The sequence below is a fragment of the Hippocampus guttulatus genome, chromosome 7 (assembly GCF_054856545.1).
Source record: "Hippocampus guttulatus isolate MCC_2025c chromosome 7, RoL_Hgut_1.0, whole genome shotgun sequence".
NCBI lineage: Eukaryota > Metazoa > Chordata > Actinopteri > Syngnathiformes > Syngnathidae > Hippocampus > Hippocampus guttulatus.
The window spans coordinates 4,311,213-4,334,345 of NC_141267.1; the positions used below are offsets into that span (position 1 = coordinate 4,311,213).

Below are 23,133 nucleotides of genomic sequence, written 5' to 3' on the forward strand. Positions count from 1 at the left end.
GATTGAACACTCAAAATGGTCCCTGCAGATGGTTGTTCGTCTCCGTGTGCCCTGCAATTGGATGGCAACCGGCTCAGGGTGTCCCCTGCCTACTGCCCGAAAACAGCTGGACTAGGCTCCAGCACCCCCCGCAACTCTTGTGAGGATAAAGCGGATCGGAAAATGGATGGATGGATAAACCATTAGCTTGACTTAGTTTTTTTTCTCAAGGCCATTCCAAGGGATACACTTGCACCACCCATCTGAAAATGACGTGTCGAATGCGGCTATAGTCTGCTGTCGAGTCGGCTTCCTCGCTGGAGCTTTGGTGCTCCAAATGTTTCAAAGTCTGTCGATCCATCTATTTTTTTCTGCACTGTGGATCCTCTTTAGGTTGCGCACTAGTGTGCTGGATTTTCAAAGTCAAACGTTGAAATTTCACCCAGGCACGCCAACCAGGGTTGTCAAGGAGCTCGCTGTCGGACATTGACGCTACCAAAGCGGCCACATTTAAAGCACATGACATGCCTCATGACAAAAATAAAAACTGGCTGCGCCGTGACTAGCGAATAAAAAAATTATTTTGTTCTGCTAACCTTGTCTGTTTAGCCGTTGAACACTAATTCCTGCCATGAGCAGTTTTGTTACTTTTAATACCACTGCATCGGCTATCGTAAGCCACAGGAGGAAACATCCATACTTGACTGACTGGCTGCCGACTGAGAGTGAACAAATCTTTAGCATAGCTAAATTTCTGAAAACAACAACTGATGAGATTGAAGTGGACAAGGGTAGGAATGAGGACAGGCTGATAAGGAAAAAAAAATAAGAAGCACATACACACACACACACACACGCTGGAGCCGATTCCAGCTGTCCTCCGGTTTCCCCCCACATTCCAAAAACGTGCATGGCAGGCTGATTGAATACTCTAAATTGTCCCGAGCTGTGAGTGTGAGCGTGGATTGTTCGTCTCTGTGAGCCCTGCGATTGGCTGGCAACAAGTTCAGGGTGTCCCCCCCTACTGCCTGAAGACAGCTGGGATAGGCTCCGGCATGCCTCACGGCCCTTGTGAGGATAAAGCGGATTGGAAAATGAATGGATGGTTATATACAGTGTGTGTGTGTGTGTGTGTGTGTGTGTGTGTGTGTGTGTGTATATATATATCTATATTTCTATATAGATATATATATACTGTATATGAATAATAATAATAAAAATCTTCGTCTCACCCCTCGGGTGGTGTCCGTCCCCCCATTCAGCTCGGGTCCTCTACCAGAGGCCAGGAAGCTTGAGGGTTCTGCGTAGTATCCTGCTGTTCCCAGCACTGCGCTTTTCTGGACTGAGATGTCTGATGTTGTTCCCGGGATCTGTTGCAACCACTCATCTAGTTTGGGGGTCACTGCCCCGAATGCTCCGATCACCACAGGCACGACTGTCACCTTTACATTCCAGGCTCTCTCCAGCTCCTCTCTGAGCCCTTGGTATTTCTCAAGTTTCTCGTGTTCCTTCTTTCTGATGTTTCCGTCACTTAGGACCGCTACATCAACTACTGCGGCTTTCCTCTGCCCTTTATCTATGATCACGATATCTGGTTGGTTCGCTATTACCATCTTGTCAGTCTGTATCTGGAAGTCACACAGGACCTTCGTTCGGTCATTTTCCACGACCTTTGGAGGTGTTTCCCATTTTGACCTTGGGGTTTCCAGTCCATACTCCGCACAGATGTTTACCGAAACAGACTATGCCAGCCACCTGGTAATGGCGTTCCATGTAAGCTTTCCCTGCCAGCATATTACACCCTGCAGTTATGTGTTGGATCGTCTCAGGTGCCTATTTGCACATCTTACACCTTGTCTGATGTGGTATATCTGGGCCTCAATGTCATCTGTTGGAGCCTTCTCCTTGATGTATTCATGGAGCTTGGATGTTTCATCCTGGACAGTGGCTCTCACACTCACAAGTCCCCGGCCTCCTTCCTTTCGGCTTGCGTACAGTCTCAGGGTGCTGGATTTGGGATGGAACCATCCATGCATGGTTAGGAGCTTTCGGGTCTTAACGTCCGTGGTCTGAATCTCTTCCTTTGGCCACCTTATTATTCCTGCAGGGTATCTGATCACTGGCAGGGTATAGCTGTTTATTGCTCGGGTCTTATTGTTGCCATTGAGCTGGCTTCTTAGGACTTGCCTCACCCGCTGGAGGTATTTGGCCGTAGCGGCTGTCCTTGTTGCCAGTTCGAGGTTGCCATTGGCTTGTGGTATACCGAGGTACTTGTAGCTGTCCTCAATGTCTGCTATTGTTCCTTCAGGGAGTGAGACCCCTTCAGTGCGGACTACCTTTCCTCTCTTTGTCACCATCCGACTACATTTCTCAAGCCCGAATGACATCCCGATGTCGCTGCTGTCGACCAGATCCTGGTTGTGGGATCTGGGAGTCTATGTCCCTTTCGCTCTTAGCATACAGCTTTATGTCATCCATGTAGAGGAGGTGACTGATCGTAGCTCCATTTCTGAGGCGGTATTTCATTTGCGTCTTTCATCACGCAAATGAAAGACGAAAGCAACAAACAAGATCAATGACCCAAAAGAGCCAAACATAGTCACATCACCCTGATTGGAAAGGCTCAAAGCCACAAAAAACAAAACAAAACAAAAAAAAAACATTCAGAATTCAGTGATTATCTATTTCTGTATGTTTGAGCTGCAGATCACAGCACAGTAAATTACTTTTCTTTTTAACCAAAAAGCTAAAATTGTCAATCCATCCATTCATTCATTCATTCATTATCCAAATCACGTTCTCCCTTGGAGGGTCGCGTGTGTGCTTCGGACAGTGGGCGGGGTATACCATGAACTGGTTGCCAGCCAATTGCAGGCCACACATAGACAGACAACCATTCGTGCTCACAGTCACACCTAGGGATATTTTAGAGTGTTCCATTACCCCACCATGCATGTTTCTGGAATGTGTGAGGAAACTGGAGTACCCGGAGAAAACCCACGCAGTCACGGTGAGAACCTGCATGCTCTACACAGGAAGGCTCGGGCCGGAATCGAACACATGACCTTTGCACTGTGAGGTGTACGTGTTAACCAGTTGATTATCATGCCGTCCAAAACTGTCACCTTCACTTAGATATGATCATAATCCTCTCCGTCCCCCTGCAGGTTTCCTGAGTACTGGTGACCAGGCAGCAAAGGGGAATTATGGTTTGTTGGACCAAATTCAGGCTCTTCGCTGGACCAGTGAGAATATTGCTGCCTTTGGTGGTGATCCACTCCGTATAACTGTGTTTGGGTCAGGGGCTGGAGCCTCTTGCGTCAACCTTCTCACACTTTCTCACTACTCAGAGGGCAACCGCTGGAGCAACTCCACAAAAGGTAACATTTATTAGCCCAATGGCAACCCAGAGGTGTGGATTTCTTTGGAGTCCAACATGAGTTGTTCTTGTCTGTTATGTGCTAAAGTTTGATTTGAAGGTGATTTCAAATACAGTATAAATTTGAAATGTGAAGTTAGAGGGTAAATATTAAATGACAAGCTGATAGACACTTTAAGAAAAATAAGTATGTGTGGAAAAAAAAAAAGGAGATTAGACCCTTTTACCATATTTTCCCGACCATAAGCCGCACTTAAAAGTATTAAGTTTTCTCCAAAATGGTCAAGGTGCCTAATAATGCACCAAGTTCCAAAATCTGTGAATTATGTTGTGTGACTTTGATAAGCGCTGCGCTTGACTGAAGTTTTGCCACCAAGCTTTTATTTCGATGAAAGGCGGACGTTAAAGTAATAATAATAATAATAATACATTTTATTTAAAAGGGCCTTTCATGCCACCCAAGGACACTGTACAGACAATACAATGTAAAAATAAATAAGAGAAATATTGTATAAAAACAGGACAAAAAAATCACAAAACAGAGGAAATGGAAGAATTATGTGTTGTAGGCAGTCCTGAACAGGTGTGTTTTTAGACGGGACTTGAAAGTGGAGAGAGGTTTTGGAGGTCCGGAGGTAGATTGTTCCAGAGCTTTGGAACAGCGCGACTGAAGGCTCTGGCTCCCATAGTGCTGAGGCGGGCAGGGGGCATTGACAGGCGGAGGGAGGACAAGGATCTGAGGGAGCGAGTGGGGGTATGCACCTGAAGAAGGTTGGACAGCCAGGTTGTGGATGGCCATTTATATATATAGGAGCAGTTTGTAGTTGATGCGATTTTTGGACAGGGAGCCAATGGAGCTGCTGAAGGACGGGGGTGATGTGCTGCTGGGAGGGTGTTTTTGTTATGATGCGAACAGAGGTGTTTTGAACCAGCTGGATTTTATGGAGAGACTTTTGAGGTAGGCCGAAGAGGAGAGCGTTGCAGTAATCTAAGCGGGATGTGACAAGACTGTAGACAAGAATAACAGTGGTGCGGGGGGTGAGGGAAGGGCGAAGTCTGTCAATATTGCGGAGGTGGAAATAAGCAGTGCGGGTGATGGTGTTGATATGTGACTGGAAGGTGAGCATGCTATCAAGGATGACACCCAGACGCTTAACCTGAGAGGAGGGGGACACTGAGAAACTGTCAATGTTGAGGGAGAAACGGTTTACTTTAGATAAAGTGGATTTGGTGCCAAGAAGGAGGATTCCAGTTTTATTAGAGTTTAATTTAAGAAAGTGTGTTGTGAACCATGTTTTGAGTTCGGAGAGGCAAGAGGTGAGGGAGGGGGGTGAGAGTATGGAGTTTGATTTGCAGGAAAGGTAGAGCTGGGTGTCATCCGCAAAGCAGTGAAAGTGGATATTAAATTTGCGGAGGATATGACCAAGAGGCAGGAGGTAGATGATGAAGAGAAGGGACAGATCCCTGGGGTACACCTGTGGTGACTGGGGAGGGCTTTGAAGTGAAGGATTTGAGCTGGGCAAACTGAGTGCGGCCGGTGAGGTGGGAGTGGAACCAACTGAGGGGAGTGTGGGAGAGACCAATGGAGGAGAGTCTATTGAGGAGGATACGGTGAGAGATGGTGCCAAAGGGGCACTCAGGTCTAAGAGGATGAGAATGGAGACTAAACCGTAATCAGCTGCTATGAGGAGATCATTTACAATTCGGATTAGGGTGGTCTCTACGCTGTGGCGGGGGCGGAAACCAGATTGAAAAGGTTCATAGAGTGGGTGGAGTTGAGCAGCAACAGTTTTTTTCAAGGATTTTAGAGATAAATGGAGGGTTGGAGATGGGGTGGAGGTTATCGAAGTTATTGGGGTCTGAACCATGTTTCTTTTTTAGTACGGGGGTAACAGCAGCGGTTTTGAAACGTGATGGGACAATTCCAGAAGAAAGTGAGGAGTGGATAATGGCAGATATGAGGGGAAGCAGGGAAGGGAGGCAGGATTTGACGAGGGATGAAGGGAGGGGATCAAGCTGGCATGTGGTGGGCTTGGATTTGTGTATGAGGTTGGATATTTCAGCAGTCGTGGGTGCAACAAAACTGGAGAAGGAATGACAAGGAGAAGGAGGTTCAGGTGGGGAGGGAGCTGGCAGGTTTTGATAGAGGTGATGATGGATCTTAAGGATTTTGTCATTGAAGTACTCCATGATGGAGTTGCAGGTTGCTGTGGAGTACAGGTGGAGGGGGAGAGAATTAGGTGGCTGGAGGATTTTGTTCATGACAGAGAAGAGAGTTCTTAAGTTTCCTTCGTTGGAGAGGATGAGGCCGGAGTAGTAGCTGGATTTGGTTTGTGTCCTTATATTGAGTGATATGGGTGGTGTACATGTCCTTATGGATGGTGAGACCGGTTTTCTTGTAGAGACGCTCAAGTTGGCGGTTTTCTGATTTCATGGACCTAAGAGCAGGTGTAAACCAGGGGGCAGATGTAGAGAATGAAGCAGTCCTGGTTTTCAGGGGGGCGAGAGAATTGAGAATATTTGTGAGGCAGGTGTTGTAGTGAGCGATGAGGTCGTCCGGGTTTGAAACAGTGTCTGAGGGCAGGGAACGGTCGATAATGGAGCAGAAGGTGTCAATGTTGATATTTTTGGTGTTACGAAAAGAAATGAGGCGGGGAGTTTTGATTGTAGAAAAGCGGAGTACGGTGTTAAAAGTGAGGAGGAACTGGTCAGTTACAGGAAGAACATCAGCAGTGGGCTTGGAGGGGGAGAGACCAGAGCAGCAAACCAAATCCAATATGTGGCCTTTGATGTGGGTGGGGAAGTCGATGAGACAATGTATCCCAAGGCTCTCCAGACAGGATGCGAAGTCTCTGGTGAGTGGCAGGTTGACGTTGTCCATGTGAATATTGAAATCTCCCAGCAAAATTAAATTTTGCGAGAGAGTGGATAGATGTGGGATTAGGCTGGAAAATTCATTGATAAAATCACTATGTGGCTTCGGGGGGGATAAACTGTAGCAATGATGGTTGGTGAGGGTCCAGGGTGCTTAAAAACCAGGCATTCAAAAGAGCTTGATGCAGGAAAGGAGACGGGCAGAACTTTCCATTTCTCGTGATGGATAACCGCGAGATCTCCTCCACGGTCGTTGCCATGGGGACTGCAGATGTCAACAAAGCCGGGAGGAGTTGATTCATTCAAAGCAGAGAAGTCGTTCGTCTTTTGCCAGGTTTCTGTTAAAACGAGAAAGTCGAGTTTGTGGTTGGTGAGGACATCTTGGATGAGGTGTCCTTTGCTCGTGAGTGAGTGGATGTTCAGCAGACCAAAGTTGACGGCAGCAGTTCTGTTAGCCGACCTAGCCAGGCGGGCTAATGCATGATGGTTGATGTTGCGGCCGAAGTTTCTGGGAGGGCGTCGAGAGGTGGACCAGGTCGTGTTGATTGAGTTTGTGTTCGACATGTCTGCGCGACCCGCGGTGGATGTAGCGACGTCGAGGCAGGTGAGCAATGTCCGGATGATGGTGCAGCTCCGGTGGCGGAGGCTCCGGTGCAACCCACCGGATCCCAAGAAGATCCGCGACAGAATAGTGGAGCAGTCCTGCCACTGGATGATGGCAGAACGTCAGGAATATGGACCTAAGACCAGGTGGGGCGAGGAGGTTTTTGCGCCCCCTGTTGAGGGAGGAAAGCCAGTGTGGTGACAGATGGTTAGCATAAGCTACTGGCGTTAGCCCGTGGACTAAATTAATTGGGATTTGATTGATCAGATTAAGTGATGATTCAAGTTGTCTCAATCATAGTACCCACAGTCCAAGCAGAAGGGCAAAAGAAAAATCAGAAGGAAGATCTGAATTTAATAGAGCTCGGAGTGAGAAGCGGCGACATACACGCCTGCGTCCTCTCACCCCGGAAGCGAAAATATGGTCAAAGTGGGAAGTTGGGCGTGAAAGAAGATGCAAAAGGTACGCCCCCAGTAGGAATCTATAGTGCTGGGATGTACATTGTGCTAAACAAATTAAGTTTGGCTCAGGACCCCTGTAAATGGCACCTACGAAGGGACTGCTTACAAAGCACAGTTGACATTGCAAGCTATCAGTTACGCAGATGACTATGGGAATCAAGCAGCCACGAGAGAATTCAAGATCAACTCATACATGGTGCTTGGTGCTTTTGTTTTATGAAACGCCGGCATCTATTCATCCAAGAAAGGAGACCATGACGCAGCAACATCCGGCGTATTGCACGGCCAATATACTGTATATTAGAGTGTAATACTATTTAGATCTCTTTGTAGATGACAGGGTGGCACATCTGCACTCCTTATGACAGGAGATTCTGCCAGATGTTCCCAACAGACTCTCATACTAAATATGGCTCTCCTTGGTCAGATTGGCCTCTTCCCCAACCATTGAAACCAACTCACTACCAAGTGATGATCAGTTGACAATCCACGCCTCTCTTCACCCGTGTCCAAAACATTCACAATCCTGATGACACACGAACTGTCATGGATCTGTTTGTGACCAACACTGTAGGACTCTGCCTGCAGCCGCACACCTGTTGGTCATTGTGTCGTTAGTGGTCACTTTAAAAGACTTGATGCCCGACCACTCGGTGTCAGGTCATTGTTTGTTGCTGTCACTGTTTCTGTCACTGTTTCTGTTGCTGACTCTGTTTCTGTTAGTGTTTTGCTTCTGCCATCAGTTTTGTTTGTTACTTTAGATTCTTGTTGTTTCCAGGACTTTGTTTGTTCTGGATTTCGTTTTCTCAGCATTTTGTGAATACAGTTTGTCAAGTTCACCGTGCTCCTCCCTCCTCCCTGCTTTTTGGGGTCGTCCACCACCACGCACCGTGACACCAACAACGTCAATCATTGTACTGTAACCTTGGAGATCCTGGTGCCAAGTGCACTCTTAGGTTAGAACATGGTATCTTTTCTGGACAATCCGTAATGATCACAGAATCCCATTAACATATTTCTGGTTGTGATCTGTTCCTTCCAATCACGCGCCACCCGATCTCTCACTGTCATTGCCCACATGAGCATTGAAGTACCACAGCAAAATCAATGGGGGTGGGTACTCTGAGCTGCTGTTCGGTGTAACAGTGAGGACACATACCCCCACCCAAACGTGGAAGGAGGCTATGCTCTGGTCTACCAGGGTGAACCCTAATATAGAGGCACTGAGCATGGTGGCAAAAGGTTTCCTCATTTCTGCTCTGAGGCTCCCACCAGGAAAGCTCAAGAGAGGAACAGAATCCATACCGTCTTAGAAGACTGGTACCAGAGTTGAAATTGTATGTTAAGGCGAGCCGAACTACACCACATCGGAACTTTTCCACCTCACACACCACATCAGAGAGCTGACATTTCACATCCCGTGACATAGCTTCTGTAGCCGGGTTTGGAATGCCAAACTTTGGCTACCACCCAGCTCTCTCTGCAACTGACCCTCTTCCTAGGGAGAAGGGTCAGCTGCAGCGAGAATATTGCCACTCTGACCTGGACACCAAGCACTCGCTATCAACAACATCCAGCAACACATCCAGGCCTGGCTCCAGAGGGAAGCCTTGTTGACTTGAAGCACCAGACAACTAAGATCCTAGGATTATTGGGATGCGCAAATCCCCCCACCATCATAAAGTAATGCCTCACAATTATGAGTCAAATTAAAAAAAAAATCTTCACAGTTTGAAACAAAGCAACATGAATAGTACTACTTATCTGATACACAAATAGAAAATTGCGTATTTTTAAAAAATCTAAATATCTGGATTATCATTTTTTTGAAGATCAATTTCTGAAAGAAATCCCAGAGAGAGAAGTCAGGAATGTGGAACAGAATGCACTCGGACCACGTCAAAGAATTTCTGTGTCGACCGAGGACCCTCCAAGCCAGACTGCCGACCAAGCCCTGTGCCTGTCATCCCAGTGGATGAACCTATGTTTACAGTTTTCCAAGGGAGGATGCGCACCCGTTGCAAACCTCCCTACTGAAGTAATCTGTGTGGACAAGGTACCCAAGGAGTACCACAACCAGAGTAACGTTTTTAGCAAGGATCACGCCCAATCTTTACCCCCCACAGACTGTGCGATAAAGCCCAAGGTTCAACTTCCAAGCTCTGAACTATACCAAGTATCTGAATCAGAAGCAGGCTTTGAAAGAATATCACAACTTCACTCTGTGCTGGTCTAATTTTCCCATCAACATCCCCCGTAGACACTGGATGTATTTATTTATTAAAGAAGGGAAGACCTTATGACCCTGTGCTGACAATAGAAACCTCAGTGAAATCACAGTAAAAAACAAGAATCCACTTCCCCTGTTAGATTCTGCCTTTGTGTCCCTACAATCTGCCACGATTATTTCTAAACTTGATCTCTGCAGTGCTCTTACCATTTGGTAAGAATATGGGAAGGGGATGAGTGCCGCATTCAAGACACATTAGTATTTAGTCATGCCATATGGTCTCACCAACGGGCCTGCAGTTTGATTAATGATGTCCTCAGGCACATGCTCAATGTCTTTTGTTTTGTATACCTCGACGACATTTTGACTCTTGAGAAATTTACAGGAATACAAATAAGATGTCTGTATGATCCTCAAATGATTATTAGAAAACCGAATATTGTCAAAGCTGACAGTTTCTAGTGTTTATTCTTGAATAGGGTAAGCTTAGAGCCAACCCCTCTAAGACAGATGCGGTGATGGAATGGCCTACACCAACCACCCAAAAGCAATTACAGAGGTTTCTATGGTTCGCCAATTTCTATTGGCGGTTTAGCCGTAATTATAGTCGGAGAGCTGTGCCTCTTACCCAACTGACCTACAGTATGTTAAAACTCAATTGAAATCCATTGAAGTGGATGCTTCAGATTCAGGAGTGGTGGCTGAATTATCTCAGGGATACCCTGTCAACCAGAGATTCCACGCTGCACCTTCTTCTCTTGACGACTCAGCCGAGCCAAAGCCAATTAAGATGCGGGCAATCGTTCTGGCGTTACAAGAACGGAAACATTGGCTCGAAGGCGCCGAGGACCAGTTCACCATGTTCACTGACCATAAGAACCTCGCCTACATCCGCTCTGCTAAAACACTTAATTCCTGTTCAGTATGTTGGGCTGTGTTGCTGATTTGCTATGACTTCGTCTTGACCTATCGAAAAGGATCCAAAAACCTGAAACCAGACACACTTTTCAGACTCCATGATACTGCAGAAGAAAGTTCTGAACCTGAGACCATACTTCCTGTCAACTGCATCATGGGGGAGCAACAATGGGACATCAAGAAAAAGATCATGGAGACCCAGGTATAGACCCAGTCCCACAGAAAGATTCTTTGTTCCAAACAACTTATGTCCTGAGCTTCTGCAGTGGGGGCATGCGTTGAAGATCACATGGCATGAAATGAAAAGGGACATCACAGGCTTCATTCATTGCTGTTCTACTTGACCTGTGGCTAATCATCGTCTCGGCACCCCATGGACTCATATATCACTTTATTTCATCACTGGTCTCCCTATGTTTCATGGCAGCTCTGTCATACTCACCGTGGTTGACTCTCCAAGTTGGCCCATGTAGTTGCTCTGCCCAAGCTCCCATCAGCGCTTGAAACTGCCCAGCTACTCAGCATCCATGTTTTCTCCTCCATGAGATCCCGGTGGACCTTGTGTCCGACCAGTTCCGCAATTTTTATCTCGGGTCTGGAAGTATTTTGTTGAGCTTTGGGAGCTATGGCGAGTCTGTTTTCTGGTTACCTCCCACAGACCAAGGGCCAGACAGAGAGGGTCAACTAGAAGCTCGAATCTGCTGTGTGGTGTGTGTGTCCTGAGTGGAGTATGCACACAACACCCCTATCTCATCTGCCACAGGTCAGTTTCCCTGAATGTCAGCATATGGTTATCAACCACCGTTGTTCCGAACCCAGGAGGGCCAAGTGGAGATTCCATTGTCCAGCTCCACCGACAACGGACTCACAAAGTTTGGAAGGAGACCAGAGCAGACCTCGCACACCACCCCCCAAGCTACCAACCCAGGCAAAAGGTATGGCTGTCGACTTGGCAGTTGCACCTGGCCAGTCCATCACGCAAGCTGGGACCTTGTTACATCAGGCCATTGGAGATGGAGTCCGTAGTCAACCCTGTGTGCGCCATCCTGTACCCACGTCTCCCTTTTGAAACTGGTGGAGTCTTTCTTCTTGTCTCCTTCACCGTCCACACCACCACCTCCACGTGTTACTGCTGGTGATCCAGTGTACACGCTGAATCTATCTGGTTGACTGGGAAGGATATAGACCAGAGAAACACAGATGGATCCCCTGCTCCTGGATTCTGGACCCGTCCCTTCTTCGTGATTTCCACACATTCCACCCATCTAAACCAGTTAGTCTGCCAGGAAGCATCCGTTGTGGGGGTTGGGGCAGACTGCAATGTTGTTTTTACAAGAGATAGAATCGCTGAGGTAAGTTGGCAAAGTGTCACAAGGTAGAGCAAGAGCATTGTCATATGTACATCAAAGACTCTATATCCTCAGGGTCAGGAAATGGAAGGGGGTCGTCAGAAAGGGGATCAGGACTTATTATGGATGGCATTCTGTGAAAGCTGGGTAGAGTTCATGGTAGAAAGAGCATGCGCAATCATGCGACGAACACAGGGATCGATACAACAGGAGAAAACAAAAAGCAGAAGGAGACCGATGGTCGGAGGCAAGCGACGCAGCCAGGTGAGACAACCTCCACCAGCGAGCCAGGACCAAACGTCCCAAGCCCCAGGGGTGGGGCTTTCGTCGGCCTTCAGATCGGTTAACAGATAAAGTGCTGTAGGGTAACAGACATGTTGGCGGAAGGGTTGTGGGACATAAGTACAGCAGTGTTCACCCACAATGTGACAGACACCACCTTGAGAAGCCAGAACAATGTCCAAAGCAATGCGTTTTTTGACTGCCATGTTGCTGACAGCCACCATGAATGAGAGAGAGAGTGAGAGGGTGGCCAACCTGTCATTGATAATGGCTGTGAGATTTTCGAGCTGGAAATGCAGTTGGTTGATCTTGCAGGCATTGACGGTTCCCAAGTAGGGCAAAATGCCCCCGGGCACTTTCGTGCCCTGAGAAATGAAAGCGCGACATGGCGGACATGGCGCCTGGAGCGGGAGTGGGAGCAATATTGTGGATAGTAGTGTGTGAAATGGACTAGTTGCTCCAGAATGATGACAGCCGGGGAAACATCTACCAAGGTGCATGTGCCAGACCAGTGTGGGGGCAGTACCTGGAATATGTCGCTGCCAGAGAGCCAGACTTTTTCGCAGGGAGCCCACCCCTGCGGCAAAAGGCCACGCCAGAGTGAAGGAGGGATGGTTTGGAAATTACTGTTCGGAATTCACTATTGCCGTGGAACTAGAAAGACTGGCCGTAATGGTATAATTACAGAGGGTTACGGTCCCCAGCAAAGGTCGGGATGGTGCATTTGGACTGAAAAAACAAGCAGGATGGTGGACAGGAGAGGACAGTGAGTGCACGCTGGCTACAGAGTCAAAAACGGCGCTAACAAGAGTCTTAAATGACGAGGCGTTGAGTGCGCGAAGAGTGGAATAAGTCAGGTGAGTGCAGGGTTTGGGAAGAGAGTCGACCACAAGCCAGGCATTCCCGGCCTTTTTATCAACACGGGTCTTTATTCGGGCGTGAAGTGCACACAGGACAGAGGAGTTGTCCAATTGGCGAGGTTGAATAGGCAATGCATCGGGTGGTGAGTAATGAAAGAGGGTGCACACGTAACAGGAACCGTTCAAACCGGCCTTAATAACAAAGTTTCACCAGGAGTTACCATCGGTTTTACCGGAATGTGATTCGGCCGCCCAGTCTGTGTGTTGATGTGAAAGCGGGACAATGGTTTGGGAAACATTAGGATAAAAACTGGGTGGGGAGACTGAACGGGGAGCGTTTATCGCTGTGAGGCCGACCGAGGAGATGGTTTGGATGGGGAACACGATTATCATGACTAAGACAGTAAGGAGACAGGTTCTCTGTAAACCGTGCATATCGGGTTGGTAATTGTCAGGGTTCATCTGGGTTGATGTATGACAGTGGTTTGGTCAGACATTGGGGTGTACGGGCTGTGTCGTCCTGTGGTGTAGCCGAGGAGGATGCCTCAGCACTTCCGTCGATGATGTCTCTGGCTTTTCTTTCATGGTGGCTTGGTCCACCACTTTGTGCAGAGGAGTGCTGATTTCACCTCACTCTGTTGTTGGTGGCTTGGCATGCCACTTGGTGTAGAGAGCACTGATTTCACCTCATCTTGTCTTTTTTACGGGCTGTGGGACTTGAAGCGAGGTCCTTTGTCACTCTTTTACAGTGGGAGGCGTGGACCAAGGTAGCCCTCTCAGCGTCCTTCACGGTGGTGTGGGTGATGAACAGCCATTGGAATGGCCCAAACCAGTGCCGATGTATGCAGTTTATGGGTCTGAAGTTCTTCACCAGCACGTAGTCACCTGGTTGGATGGTGTGCAGTGGGTGGTCTGCATGTTGGGGCAACGAGGCGGGGACTTCTTGCCTCATGGAAGAGAAAGACTGCGAAAGATTTATACAGTATGAAATGAGAGCGTCCTCACAGAGAAGAGCACTTTTTGACAGACATGTTTGGGAGGCCCAAGAGAGTGGCAGTGTGAGGAGACAAAGAGTGTCTGTCTCAAACTGCTCCAGAGACAGTGGGCTGCAATTAGAAGGTCGTTGACGTATTGAAAAAGGGCAGAACCTGGGGACAGTACAAGAGAAGAAAGACTGGGCCAGAGCCTCACAAAAGAGGGTGGGACTACATATTGGCCCAGAGTGAAGTGGGCACCTGAGCCAAGAGTGGTGAGACATCATCAGGTGTGAAAGAGACAGCATGGAGGTTATTGAAGGAGAGTTCATCTTTACTCCAAGAGTTGGTGTCTGGAATGAAGAAGATGCTTCGCAGAGTGTCACCATGTTATGGTAAAGGGCGCTTAAAAGCACGCAATGATGGAGAGAAGGAGGCCTCCAAGTCAGAGGGAGAGGGGAACCAGTCATCTACATCAACACATTGTTTAACAAAAGGTCAAACGTCCTTCCATTGTTTGTCCCATGATGTAGCCAAAGAGACATGAGGAACAACATCGGATGGCATTTGAAAATAGGGGACCCGTTTGAGTCAACATGACAAGTCCCGCCGCAAAGGTATCGTTATAATAGAATCGTCATTGAAATGTAGTCATTGGGGTGAAAGGAAAACATCATTTTCATATGGCCCGTCAGGTCCTGTGTTGATGCGTGCAGTCGCATGAAGTCGTTCAGTATCCATGTGGTCAGTGTTGGGTGATAGTAACACTGCCCGAGATATTGCAAGTGGCTTGCAAATGAGAGACAAAGCCACCAGTTGTAAACATAAAGTGGTATTTCACATAGTCCTTGAACTCCTGTATCAGCTGATCGAGAAATTACAAGACCCATTGGTTTAGAATGGATGACAATGCCCAATTGAATCTTTAAATCTCGGCCCAGCAGATTGACTGGACATTGAGATATGAGAAAAGAATGTTGCAACGTTGATAGAGCTCCAGTTTCTCCCTGGAGTGACCAAGAACATGACATCGGTACCGAAAACCTTTCCAAAACTGACTCACCAGATGCACTGATGGAATGTATGGACTTACCGCTCATTTTAGGGGGAGGAAATAAATCTTTGGATTGAATAACCAAACACGTAGCGCCAGAGTCTACTAAAAAGTACAAAGGAGTTACTGCTACTAAATATTTCACCATTGGAAGTCGTTTGTAAGCTGTTGGGACCACCGTCGCATGAGAGCATTGAAGATTCACATCAGGTATTTCTCCCCTGTTGGTTCATTCTGACGTCACAGCATGAAGATGCTGATCTCTGGGATTCCTGTCCACCACTCTTGCTATCTTGAAGAAAATTTCAGGTTTGAGATGCAATGGGAGTAGTTTGCGCAACTCATCACCAGTCGGTCCCCACGCTCGACAGAAAGCCTCCAGGGCTGTAGCCATGGCCTGACCTCCCCAGCCTGGGAGGTTGTCTCACATAGTTCAGTGTCCATGTTGCAAAGCATTAAGATTGGAGTCCCATTTGGTCCTGGGTATTCGATCATTGGTGCTTTGTAGTGCACATATGACTCACCAAACTGTTTTCCTGACCTTGTGTGGCGAGGAGAGTTCATCATAGCTGCCGAGCCACCAGATGGTGCTGGTGTGGAGGAGTCCATTGTGAGGATGGTGAGGCCTCTCTGTAGAGTGGGGCAGGGTGCATGGAGGAGGAGCCTCCAACAGACTCGGGCACAATGCGGCGCCTTTGTTCATCAGAGGCAGGCCTTGAGGGGCATCACTCTGATCAGGCTGCAGAGGTTGGGCTCGAAGTGTTTCCTGTCTCACCTCCAGTCCTCCCATGTATGATTGAGGGACATCATCATCGTTTGGTACTCCACGGCTACTTGACAGTTTGACAAGACTCGGCTGCAAAGGGGACACGGCACCCTTCCCAAAGCCTTATGAAGTGGTAAGCGCTGCGGAGGTCTAATTTCTTGAAAATGGTAGTGGTTCAGAGGCCAAGTCCAATAACAGGAGTGGATACTTATTTTATATAGTTATGTCATCAAGGCCTCGGTAGTCCATGCAAAGGCGCAATGATTTATCTTTTTTTTTTTTCAATAAAGAAAAACTCAGCTCCAACGGGTGACTTGGAAGGCCAAATTAACCCTGCAGCAAGTGAGTTACAGATGTTTCTGGTTCCTCATGTTCTGGTTGGGATAACTGGTACAGTTGGGAGCTACAAAGCGAACCATTGGGCAGTAGCTCTATGGCGGACTCGTAAGTTCGGTGCTGAAGCAACGATTGAGCGCGATGTTTACTAAAGACTTGTTGCAGACTCAGAGGCTCAGATGTTCACGTGTCTGCTACCTCTCTCAGCCAACTACAAACAGTGGTCAGAGCAGAACGGACTCCAATTCTCGATTGAAGGGTGGTTCGATGCAATGACTGGATTATGGGTTCTGAGCCATGGTAAACCTAAATGTGTGCTGCCCTGGATGGCAGGATGACAAATATTCGCTGTTCGCCATGATAACTCTAAAGTTTTAGAATTAGTGGACAAGTGAGATGTATGACTTCCGCCAGGAGTTGCCTGTCGAGATCGCAAACCCAATTGACTTTGTTTAGCTCTACAGGGCCACCTAATTTTCCCACCAAACGGGGCAACAAAACATTTATCGACCCCTGAGTCGATTAAGGCCCAAATACGGAATCTCTGGCCCTGTCTGGAGATCTCTCCTTCTCTCTCAGGCCTCTTGTTTTCACAAAGAATGTCGATAGCTCAGATTGATCAATTAGGAACGAGTCTTTCTCATCTTGTCCCTGATGGTGGGCGCCAGTGGTGGAGGTTTCCGATTTACAGTTGCCAATCTGGGTGGACTGTCTTGACAGGCGTGAATGTCTTGTCCGGTATGTGGATAAATGGCGACCCAGTTGACCACAGTACAAACAGAACCCATTTGCCGCAGTCTCTCCTCTGGGTGACTGCCTCCTATCTGCATCTGCTCCTCACCATGGACAGCAGGTACTGGGACTGGTTGGTGCTCTGGCTTGGAAATTTGATGTATCTCTTGTCTCAACCAGGAAACGTCTTCCTGGCGATGAGCAGCTCACTTTCTGTACCCGTGCCCACAGCTGCTACTGAATGCCGGCATTGAAGTCTCCTGGAGCCTCATAGGTGTAAGGGGTTACACAATGCTGAGCCTTGGCGCCAAACCGCTGGTGGGCGAAGCAGAGGGCCTTTCTTGTGCCACTTCCATGCGACCACCGTGGCCACCACGGTCGGGTCCGCATCTCGTGTCATTTCCAGGAGGGGATCAGCCACCACATTGCACGATGAACTGCCTTGTAGCCAGCAGAACTCGATCGGCTTCTTCAGCCAAGCCCAGATAATCGCCGTCCGCCAGACGAGCGGAGTTCGCTAACACCGCCCGTACAGGAGGCGATAGCTGTCGTAGAAAATGGTCGGGAAAAGGAATTTGCCCTCATTCGAGCCTGAGAGCGACAAATTTTCATGAGATATATTGCCGTACCATCGCCCAACCGAGGAGGGAGTCTCTCAGCTCTCTCTGGGTCCGACAAACTGAACCTCCTGAGCAGAAGCAGTTTCAGCGCATCGTCCTTCCCGTTCGGTGGAGGTGTACAGAAGAGCTGCATAACTCCACGTGTAGTCAGTCGGTCCAGGCCCGCCAAGACCATGCGATACTTCAGCTCATCGATAATGATTCCTCATATGTGGAAAAGTGCTTTAACATATTGAAACCAGGAAGCCAGGTCAGTCTGCCAGAACTCCAGCAGCCTCACGGTAGCGGCGACGGCTGCCAGTTGCAGGAGTTTGGGCAATATGGCCGAGGAAGACACCTCTTCGTCTGCTGCTCAAAACATATTCGACGTCGGGGTCACCAATGTGGGAGTACTAATGGAGTACACACGACTGACTGGAAACATGTCCACAACTGCCAACAAGTGAATCTCTCACATTGCAAAAATTAATGTCAACACGCCCCCCCCAAAGCCCCGTCTGATGGGTGAGAGGCATGGTCCTTAATATCCGCCACAACATCTTAAAATTGAGAAAATGTGTGATGGGGAAGCTCTGAATAGGATTTTCCTTTGGTGGGTGGACTTTTTTTGATGTTCTTTAATCAACAATCAACAAAGGTGTCTGAAGCTCTTTCTGCAATGTTCTGGCAGATTTAAATACTATTGGTCTTTATGTACAGAACATGTCTGGGTTTTGCGTACTGGCATACTGCCGTTTATGTGATGCGGAGAGGGGGAATTTGAGTTTTGTGTGAGGTGGGGGTTTTTTTCTTTGTATTTTCCATATTTGTTGTTTTATTGTCTCAACTTCAATAAACACAAAAAAACAACACCAAAACACACAAAAACACAAATTTGAATTCCGGCTGGCAATTATTTAAAATGGTGGTGTCTAAATTCCTTTTCAGAAGGGGGTCACCACTGCCATTTCATAAGCAGTGAGGATGACACCTATCTGATGATATATTCACAACATTTTAAAATCAGTTCCTTAAAGAAACCATAAAATGTTTTTACGATATTCAGGGATAACATGCTGGATCTGATACCATCAAATTTGTCCCTTTATTCATTTGCAAATTCCTCGCAGTGAGAGGGATAATTGTGGCCTTTGCATATCCTGCTCTTTTTGGGGGTTTTTTTCTGCCTAGCCTATGTGACAATATGTGATACCACGGTCTTAACTGGTGCAAATAGATTGGAAGATGCAGAGCCAGGAAAAGATGTATATATATATATATTATTTTTTTTGTTTGTTTGTGTGCTCTATATCATGTCTTGGTTGTACTGTGTATGTACTATATAGTTTGTATTAATATGTTCTATGTGTATATATATATTCTATGTATATATTGTCAAATATTGACTTGGACAGCATCAAGTGTGAGTACGTGCGTTTGTGCTTGTGTTTGGAGGTGTCTCTGTGTCTAAATGTTCTTGTATCTGTTCTGTTACCATTCATTTTAATGTTGTTTTAATGATTCATTTAAAGTGATTAAATGAATGTTTTTTTAAAAACACTTGAAAATAAGAAGATAATTCTGAAAGGGCTATCCTTGAAATAAATAAAGCAAATAAACATTATTTATGATTGCAAAAAGCTCTTTACTCAGGTTTTAGCTATTATTTTTTTGTATAATAACAATACTTTGTTTTTGATTTGCATATTTCATTATTGGTGTCATTTAAAAAAACTTTATAAAAATAATTGCCCCTTTTTTTTCCTTTCTCTGCTTCAAATATATTTAGGGCTGTTTCAAAGGGCCATCACCCAGAGTGGCACAGCACTGTCAAGCTGGGCTGTTAGCTTCCAGCCAGCTAAGTATGCCAGAATGCTGGGCCGCAAAGTTGGCTGTAATCTTGACGACACCGTTGAGCTTGTGACGTGTCTTCAGAGAAAGCATTACCAAGAGTTGGTGGATCAAGACATCCAGCCAGCACGGTACCACATTGCCTTTGGACCTGTTATTGATGGTGATGTAATCCCCGATGACCCTCAGATACTCATGGAACAAGGTACAAGAAAAAATTTTGGGTTCAACTATTTATTATTTAGTCTTTCATACATTATCATCATACTGTACTTGATGTAACCAGTGAAAGTAGCCAAATTCCACCTAATTTTGGAGTACAATTTGATTTTAACACTCCTTGAGCTGTCCGCTTTCTGTGGTGGAGCAGTTTGCGTGACCCAGGGCAAACAGGTCATAGGTGAGGGACCAGACAAAGCATAGCTCAAGAACCCCCTGTTATGAAGAAATACCAGGAACACCTTTTCCCTCACATGGGTCACTGGATCTCCCCTCTTGAACTAGGCCTGGAATCTTGATGGCAAGCACCTGGTGGCTGACCCTACAGCCCGGAGAGGCACCATGGGTCCCATTCATCATGGGGGGGAAAGGGGCCAAAGGTGTCGGGGCCTTGTCATTTCAATCGGCTACAGAAACTGGCTTTGGAGGCATGGAACATCACGTGTCTGGCATCTAACGAGTCAGAGCTGTTGTCTGAAGCATGTGAGGTTGAGCCGTTTCCCACTACATATGAGAGGTACCGAGTAGGTGTGAGTACTTCAGCATTATGGAGTTCCAGAGCCCATTATTCACTGTTCCATCCAGGTTGGGATGAGACTCAGCACCTCCAAATTTGAGACCCTTGTTCTAAGTCAGAAAAAGGTCACGCTGCCTCGCTGCAGACCCTGCAGTCTTGGTAAAGATGGAGCTGAGGTAAAAGATATAGCTCCTAATTTAGTTGACAAAATAAATTTGTCAATATAAAACAATATTTCCACCCTCCTTTGGTCACAAGCGGTGGATAGGGACCAAAAGAACAGGGCCCAAATGTTTTTACAAAAGTGTCTTGGCTCTGTCTTAGAGGTAGGGTCAAAAGCTTGGTCATCCATGAGGGACTCAGCGTAGAGTTGCTGCTTCACCGCATTTAGACAATCCAGTTGTTGCTGCTTGGGCATCTGCCACTGATACAGTACCACCTCTCTGGTGACGTGTTTCAGGCATGCTCCACCAGGAGGTAGCTCTATTAAAGACCCAGAACATGCTAGAGAGACTATGTCTCCTGGCTGGCTTTAGAATGCTGACAGATACCGCTTGAGGAATTTGAAAGAGTGGCTGGGGAGAAGGAAGGTCTGGGCTTCTCTGCTGCTACTCGGCAGAACAAGGTGGATGAATGGGTTATGGATGTATGAATGGATCAATAGGAAAAAAATGCTGACACTTTTTATAGCGTGTCAACCTTCTTCTCTGTTTTATTTTCAGGTGAATTCCTTAACTATGATATTATGCTTGGAGTGAACCAAGGTGAAGGTCTTAAATTTGTGGAGCTGATCGTGGACAATGAAAATGGTGTTCAGGCCAATGACTTCGACTACGCTGTGTCAAGTTTTGTGGATGACCTCTATGGCTATCCAGAGGGTAAAGACATACTCAGAGAGACCATCAAGTTTATGTACACAGATTGGGCCGATAGGCACAACCCAGAAACACGCAGGAAGACCTTGCTGGCCCTATTCACGGATCATCAGTGGGTGGCACCTGCTGTTGCCACAGCTGACCTGCACTCTAGCTTTGGGTCTCCGACTTACTTCTATGCATTCTATCATCACTGTCAAACAGAACAGGTGAGTCTCTCACATACTTGTTTCCTTGTGGTAATCATCAATATTTTTAAAATAAATATGATGTTATAAACCATTGCACAGCTAGTAAACTCCTTGACAGTTATATTCTAAGTTACTTCCAAGGTGCATTTCATGATCCTGGAGATGCTTACAAACACAATTCCAGTGAAGTTGGAATGTTGTGTAAAATGTAAATAAAACAGAATACAATGATTTGCATAACATTTTCAAACTATATTCAGTTGAATACACTTCAGCAGGGGTGCCCAAACTCTTTGGACCGAATATCGACTTTTCGATCAACCAACCTCTTGCGATCGACCCCTAACCGTGCATGCGCATGCACATGCACATACACAAGCAAGCCATGATGAGCAACAGCCTGACACGGAGGCATGCAACGCACTTTTGCAGCCTGTCAACTATCATAGCTCACACACACCATTTTAAAGTGCTTCCCTCGGCCCTCTAGATTCCTATTCTTTGCCCGTGCCCTCGGTGAATTGTACACAAAACAAACTCTGAATGAGAATAATGACAGCGATAAAATATATAGCGCAACAGCTCTGATCACAAGCTGCAATTGCAGACTGCTGAGCGCTAACAACATCTGGCGACGCAGGTCATGCGCCACCACAGGTTAAAGATTTACCTGCTTTATTTTATAAATATTTTTTACAAATATCCATCCATCCATTTTCCGAACCGCTTGATCCTCACTAGGGTCGTGGGGGGTGCTGGAGCCTATCCCAGCCGTCTTCGGGCAGTAGGCGGGGGACACCCTGAATCAGTTGCCAGCCAATCGCAGGGCACACAGAGACGAACAACCATCCACGCCCACACTCACACCTAGGGACAATTTAGAGCGTCCAATCAGCCTGCCATGCATGTTTTTTTTGGAATGTGGGAGGAAACCGGAGTACCCGGAGAAAACCCACGCAGGCCCGGGGAGAACATGCAAACTCCACACAGGGAGGCCGGAGCTGGAATCGAACCCGGTACCTCTGCACTGTGAAGCCGACGTGCTAACCACTGGACTAGCGGGCCGCCTTTTTACAAATATTTTTTTTGAAAATGAGACTGATAGGATGATTAGGATGCAGTGTACATTAATACAAAAAAATATATTACTAACATGCTCAAAGACACATAAATGGTTGTTTGTTTGTTTTTCTTCTCTACACCTCTCACGATCGACTTGGGACCAGTCTGCGATCGACGTAATGGGCACCCCTGCACTACAGGATGAAATAAGATATTTGAAGTTCAAAGTTAGATCATTATTGTTTTTTCTTAGAAATATTCTCTCATTGTGAATTGGAAAAGGAACGTATCAAGTGTGATTCGTGCAATTCCAAAAGCAAGCATCTGTGATGGTACAGTATAGGGGTGTGTTATTTGGTCATGGCATGGGTAAATTGCACATCATCTATGTAATGTCTTAGGGACATCCTTACTTATTTCAGCAAGACAATGAAAGACAATGCAGGCATCAAATTCCGAATGAGTGAATATTTGCAAAAACAAAAAGCAAACATTTTATAATGATTGTTTGTTAATCATTTGTAATGCATTAGTTTAAAGATGAAGTCATAATCATCAATTATGAACTCATGATGAATCAATAATTTGCAACAATTGGAGCATTATGAATGAATAATTAGCAAATATTAACGATTAGCTTATGATTAAGAAATGAAGACATGATGAACAAATATTAACTCATATTAATAGTTTGCAGCATTTAGTTTGCAATTATTGTAAATTAATCATTTGCAAATATTAACAAATAATTAACTATTAAATAAGGAATAACCTTCACTAATCCTTGCAATGCATTCACTTAAGACAAATTCACAAAGAAAAATTCTTGTTGAATAATTTTAACTATTTAAGGGTCAGGGGTTAATTGGAGTTAAAGCTGTAATTGGTGGCACAGTGATAGACTGGTTAACACATCTGCCTCACAGTGCAGAGGTCTTGGGTTTGAATCCAGCCCGGCCCTCCTTTGTGGAGATTGCATGTTCTCCCGGTGCCTGCGTGGGTTTTCTTCAGGTGTACGGGT

The 23,133-nt window shown here is 46.4% G+C and overlaps 1 protein-coding gene across 2 annotated transcripts in view; it reads left to right on the plus strand.

Moving 5' to 3' along the window:
• nlgn1 (neuroligin 1) overlaps nt 1–23,133 on the plus strand; it is a 107,868-nt gene that overhangs the window by 56,985 nt on the left and 27,750 nt on the right. For both annotated transcript variants that reach the window (XM_086114764.1, XM_086114765.1), the window contains 3 exons: nt 3,147–3,359; nt 19,187–19,453; nt 20,707–21,068. In XM_086114764.1, the coding sequence (XP_085970890.1) occupies nt 3,147–3,359; nt 19,187–19,453; nt 20,707–21,068 (842 nt within the window). The remainder of the gene's footprint in view (nt 1–3,146; nt 3,360–19,186; nt 19,454–20,706; nt 21,069–23,133) is intronic.